The sequence below is a fragment of the Populus nigra genome, chromosome 7, assembly GCF_951802175.1.
Source record: "Populus nigra chromosome 7, ddPopNigr1.1, whole genome shotgun sequence".
Taxonomy (NCBI): domain Eukaryota; kingdom Viridiplantae; phylum Streptophyta; class Magnoliopsida; order Malpighiales; family Salicaceae; genus Populus; species Populus nigra.
In genome coordinates, this window is record NC_084858.1 from 17,828,285 (window position 1) to 17,834,988 (window position 6,704).

A 6,704-nucleotide genomic window follows, 5' to 3' on the forward strand; every position below is an offset into this window, starting at 1 on the left:
ATAAAACCTAATATAAAAGCTCCACAAGCAAAACGCACCTTCATTTTTTTCTCTCGGCTTAAAACCATACAGTTTTCTCTCTTATTCTCTCTTCGCTAATTTGCTATTCTATTATGTCTCTCAAACATCAAGGCTAGAAATCAAGTTTTTTTTTCTCTCAACACAATCAACAAGTATTTGTGGGTAAATTTTTTGAAGTATTTTCTTCTTATTTTTCTTCTTTTTTGAGGTTTTTTAACAATATATTTTTGTTTTTTTTGTTTTTTTATATCACACCTAGTTCAGCTCTGAAATTAAGCATGCCATTAATTTCAGAAATTTTCATTTCTTATTCATTATTTTTTGCATTATATTTTTCTTTTTTGTCTCTGTTTTTGTTCAATTATTTGTTCTTTATAATTTTATGAAGTACTAGTTGTGTTAAATTTTAGTTGTTATTGCAATAACTTTTCATTATTTTGTTGAATTTTAGGTATTATTTTCAAATTTGGTATTCAATTTCAATTAAACGTATAGGATTAAATTTAATTATTATTTTGTATTGTATTCCATTTAGAACAATTTTTTGTGAATTTAGATCACAAGTATTAGCACTTAGAATAATTGTGTTCAATTGTTGTTGTTATTGAAATAATGTTTTTCATTATTTTGTTGAATTTTAGTTATTTTCTTTGTTTAATTTTGTTGTTAATATTTAATTAAATGTGTAGGATTAGTTTTAATTATTATTTTGTATGTATTCCATTTAAAATAAATTCTTGTCAATTTATGATTAAAATATTATCACATAAAAAATAGGAATTTTCTATGAAATTGAATTATTCAAAATTATTGGTAGAAATAGCATAAAATCAACTAGTTTATGGCATATATGTTTTCTATTTGCATAATTAAAAATTTCGGGTAAGTTCCCATATAAGGGAGGTGCTGCCGAATTTTTATAAAAAAATCAAAATTATTTATTTTTTTCCATAAATTTACCTAGATTCCTAAAGGAAAATCAATTGCACGTCGTGAGCACAGGATCGTTGCTAGTTCTTCTAGCAGTGGTAATGACAACCATGAGTCATTAGGTGCCGACTAATAAGAGGCACCTAAAGCACATGCATCGACTCACGACGTTGCCTCTTCGAGTGCAATGCCGCAACGTAGAGGGGAGATCCCTTCATAGCGGGACCCATTCATCCGTAAATACGAGGCACAGTGGAAGGAAAACCTTTCAATGTAAGTTTATTTTGTTTTGAGTTGGTTTATGTTTAACAATGCATGAACAAATACTATTTTATTAAATTTATCGAATTTCAGGTTCACAAACATTGAGGCTGCCCGAATAATAACATCGTCATTTAAATCATCGATGAAAATTCCATTGTTTCAATGAAGCTAGGTTTCCAAACATCCTAAATAGAATCCGCAGGTTGATGCATAGTTTTCAAGATTTAAGGTTAGTATTAACTTCAAATTTTACTATATATTATGTTAATTTATTTACTTTATTGAAATTAATGAAATTCTTCTTTTTATAAAATTTTACTGCAAGGCTAAATTTGAGTAGGATAGAGCAAATGATAATGTTGCGAAGAGGGTTTGGGAGAATCACGTTGCAATCAGGTAACATCAAAATCAGGATAATTTTTATATTCCAAATATTAAAATTTTATTTGTCATTTACTCATAGATAATTTGTTTGTACTATATACATTACGTGATTTTAAGTATGAAGCGCAAAAGACATCTAAAAAATATGTCAAAGAAAGTGCTCTACCAAGCTGGAATCACATAGCGGTTTAGAAGGATTTTAGGTCGTCATACATCCTGGAAACTATATGGACGGAATACATTCAGGATGTGATGTCCGAGTGTTTCACACGATGATCACAGTTCGGTACAGGAAACCAAAACCCGCAAATTCAAGATTTTATTACCACACACATTGGCAGCTCCATTTCATTTGTTTCGCATGCTATGCGGATGATAAAAATTATTTTAATTACATCTATTTTTTAATTTGTTGTTATTTATAAATATATTTAACTGAAAATATTTTTATCTTGCAGGCTTCGAATCTTAGATGTGAGCCAAGCTAAATAGAGCTTTTGGTGGAAACGCACTTGCGAAGTGATGACTACCAAAAAGAGATGCAGCAGTTCATCGACAGCCGAGCTCAATACTTTTTGGTATGTTGGTTTTCAACCATTTTTTTCTTAAGTTATTATTTACTAGAATTTTATGATTTTATTTTTTATTTTCACGAGCCATATAACAGCTGGTTGAAGGAGAGACACGGGGACGATCCTTCGATCCACCCAGATTTCGATCTAGATTTGTGGTTGAAGGCAAGATCGTCTGGTGGACCCGATAGAAATCGAGTGTACGAACTCTCTAACATTACGGCCAAGAACTTGTGGACAACCTATAGTGTTTCAACCATTGGGTACTCAGTCTCCGGAGTTTGTGGCTTTGTTAGATCAAAGAGTGTATAAACATACGGCCCATCTCAATGAAAACTATGAACTATTCTTTGCGAATTATAAAGAACTCTACAAAATGGTCATGGATATGAGATCACAGATGAGTGATACATGCGTACCCCTTTATTGGCGCTACAGTCCCGGGAACGACCAACCTCCTCCTTCTTTAGTGCCACCTCTATTCTAGTTTCATTGTATTTGAACATATAAATTTGTAATAAATATTTATTTTTAAATACTTGGATTTTTTATATTAAGATAATTGATTTTTGTAATAAAATATTTTTAAATTATTACTAACGGGGTTACCAATGAAATAATTTCATCTATATGTTCCAGAGAGTTGAAAATAATTTATAGAAACGCCCCTGCAATTGTTAAATCACCGATGAAATAAGTATGTCGGTATATTCCAAATAGTTGAAAAAGAATTACTGCAAATATCACTACAACTCATCGACGGAATTACCTACGGTTATCCTATCAGTGATATCCTAAATATTATCAAAGGAATTACCGATGGATTGAAACGTGTAAATTTTTTTTGGCGTGTATGGCCTGTTTATAAAGCCATCGGTAAATTTATTAACGATGGACTTACCAACAGACCAGAAATTACCATCAGTAAATTTTATTAGATTTGAAATATAAAAGGAATTACATTTAGTTAAGTAAGATAAAATCTCCTAATAATATCTTGGTCTTTCATTTAATTGAAATACTTAAAATTAAACTAACACCATACATATTGTTAGCACAAATAAATTGAGAAGAGACCAATCCCTAGTTTAGTAAAACCTAAATTAAAAAAAGAAAAAACCGTGCTACAACACATGTGGCACAACTTTTTCTTTCTTTCTTTTCGTTTTTTACCCCTAGAATGTTGGTCGGATTTTCATGGGAAAATTATTAGGAATTGGATTCATATGAAGCAAAATTATTTGCTCAATTGAGGGAATATGTAACAGGTTATTTCAGCATTATTACTCACAACTGCAATAGGCTCTACCAATGTACGGGTCTTAAAAGGTAGTAAATAAATAATATCTAAACATATTCGTAATTAGTTTAAGAATTTAATAAGATAATATAGCTAATATATTTTTAATCAATTACTTTCTTAAAAAAAAATACATATAAATGGTGTATATATAAAATAAAAGAAGAAGCAAGCCATGCATAGTAGTCTGTTAGTCCAATGCAACTAGGCCTTTATTTTAAAGTTCACGCCACATGGGCCTTTTTATTTTTAAAAAATATTGGAGAGGCAGCGTGTTATATATCCAGTTTTTCTAAAAAATCAAATGATGTATTTTTTTTTTATTATAAAAGACGATGCATCATCGCCCTCCTTAGATTCCAGCCACCGTAAAGATTACTAGAAAATCTGGGTTTTTTTATATAAAATTTTATTTTTTAATTTATATTCACCTAGAAAAATATAATAAACTCCCTTGAAGCTTTAAAATAACCAATTTATTAACTAATAAAAAATCCTCAAAAATAATCCAAAAAACACAAAATCAAATTAGAAAACGAAACTCCTCCAACTCCAATCTATTCTGTCCAGTAACTTGGAAGCCCAAAAACATCAATAGTACCCTTTCATCAATAAAAATACTCTGACATAGAATTTGGCTATTTTTGTCATTGAAATCGACAAACTGGCCTCTTTCTATTTTCTCCATTGATTTTCAATGATTCTCTTATTTCTCAAACACAAACTATGCATTGGTGTGTGAAATCAAACAGTCTAAAAAGTGAAACTCAGCACTGCTGGTGATGGGATGGGAGTCGCCTCTGGGCGTCGTGTACGTGCCCCGAGTCGCACGTGGAAACTCAGTTTCGTCAGTTCAAGGTATCATCCACAGTTGACTCTCAAAAACCACGCCCTTTAGAGAATTGGAATATTCGTTAGCCAAGTTCCATTTAATCACAAGAATGCCCCTGAGAAGCATTAAAAAATAAAAAGTAAAACGATGTGTTTGTGTTGTAATAATACTCACAGAATCAAACATGACCCAGCTTTGATCTTGAATGAGTACTTATCCCGGACACGTATTTGACTTCTTGTTTATTACCTTAATTAATCATTTCTCCTTCTCCCTTCACACTACTATATTGATTAAAGATTTGGAATTAACCAACATATTTAGCATATGCTACTTAAATAATAATAATAATTAATAATAATAATAATAATAATAATAATGATTTATATTCATTTAAGTTTCATGATATACATTTTTTGCTGAATAAAAATACAATAATTTGTCTATAGAAAGTACTGAATAATTTGTCGCATCACAATTATTGTAGTGTAATTTTACTATTATGTCCATTGCTAAATGATGGAGATGTGACACATTTCAAACATAATGTTGCCGTCATCCTCAATATGAGATAGAGGTGGCTATGGGTTAAAATTGTTTATTATTTGGGTTAATATAATCATTTCTTAAGAACTTTTAAACCAAACCCAGTTGAATAATTATTATTGTGTCATGTTGATTAGTTTTATTTTTTAGCTTGACTATTTCTTACGAGACTTGGTTTAATTTATTTAGAACTTGTAATGAATCTTTAGTTTATAACGTGTTTTCTCGATTTGTTTTTTTATTATTATTATAGAATAAACTAGTTTTTTTAAAAAAAAAAATCTAACCGAAATTACATGAGAAAATTCAAAAAGAGTCTCTTCTAGATTTATTTTTATAAGTATTTTAAATAATTTAATTAATTTATTCACCCAATTATCAACCAATTTCAATAATCTAGTATCCTCTAGACAATAATTTCATGTTGCACCACACTCAATAATTCCTTTTTGCTTTGTGTTGAAGCAAAGTCATACCCCGAACACGTCTCAACTACTTTTTTCTTTCCGAGAAAAGCAACTCACTCGGAAAATAAGAATAAAACAAATGAGTTTTATAATAAGATCCTTGGTGGAAAACGTGCAGTTATTCTATTTATTATTTTAGTTTTAGTTTTTGGGTAAAACATTTGAAAAACACGAGGGCAATTTATTAGTGACAAAAGGAGCCTGTATATATACTTAGACCCGGTAAATAGAAGAACATCCCATATACAAATTCTAGATTTTTTATTTCTTGCTCTCTTCTATAGCCGCCGCCGCCATTAATGGACGCAACAGAAGTTATTGAGTTCTTTGATTCATGCTGGTTTGAGATGGAAATATTCAAGAAACAACCAAGTTTAGCTAAATCGTCCAGTGTAGAGACAAACCCACATCAAGAAAATCAAGAAAAGGCTCCAAAACCAGAGATCTCGAGAGTGCCAACGATCATCACAAGGTCTATGAGTGAAGATCTGTGCTCCAAAACAAGCCTCAGTTCTGGCTTTTCTCTCTCTCCAGATTCAGTTCTCCGCGCACCAAAGCTCCACGCCATCCTCTCAGGAAAGGAAGCCAAAGAGGAAGAATACTCAACACCAACAGAGAGAGTATATATTCTGGAGTCACCTAAAAAGAAAGTTTCGAGGAGGAGAAAGGGAAAGAAAGTGACAAGCAAGAGCTTGTCAGAACTGGAATATGAAGAGTTAAGAGGATTTATGGATTTGGGGTTTGTCTTCTCAGAAGAAGATAAAGATTCAAACTTGGCTTCAATAATTCCAGGATTGCATAGACTTGGTAAAAAAGATGAGGAAGAAGCCATTCTTGATGAGCCTACAGTATCTAGGCCTTATTTATCTGAAGCATGGGAAGTTCTGGAAAAGAAGAGGAAAGAGGAACCATTGATGAATTGGAGAATTCCTGCTTTGGGCAACGAGATTGACATGAAAGATAATCTTAGATGGTGGGCTCACACCGTTGCTTCAACTGTTAGATAATGCAAATCTCAGATAAATGGTTCACGGTTTTGTTTTCAATATCATTTTTGTGTTTTGTAAAATGTTGAATTTTTATTAATTTTGGCTACAATTATCATCATTTGTTTGCAATTGTAAACAAAGGTGGAATCTTCTTCAACTTGAAAAATAATTTTTTTGCAAATCTAATTTCATCCATGGTTATGGTTTTCTCTCGAGACAAGCAATCGGAGGTGATTATGGTTAGGAAAGATCATAGAAATCATCCATGACTGGAGGTTAGCGTGTGTCGAATTATGAGATAAGATACCCGACTTGACATTTCTTGCCCACCAGAATTCAACATACTGTAAAGGACCTCATGCAAGTTGCTGACAAAATTTCATCGAATTTTTTTTTTTA

General features: G+C 31.4%; 1 protein-coding gene across 1 annotated transcript; it reads left to right on the forward strand.

Moving 5' to 3' along the window:
* Positions 1 to 5,478: 5,478 nt before the first annotated feature.
* On the forward strand, positions 5,479 to 6,423 carry LOC133699009 (uncharacterized). The gene has a single exon (XM_062122131.1). It carries the CDS (start codon positions 5,616 to 5,618, stop codon positions 6,321 to 6,323), a length of 708 nt encoding a protein of 235 aa, XP_061978115.1. The 5' UTR covers positions 5,479 to 5,615; the 3' UTR covers positions 6,324 to 6,423.
* Positions 6,424 to 6,704: the final 281 nt, after the last annotated feature.

Coding starts and splice junctions, on each gene's coding strand:
- LOC133699009 (XM_062122131.1), top strand. CDS start 5,616: ATGGACGCAACAGAAGTTATTGAGTTCTTTGATTCATGCTGGTTTGAG.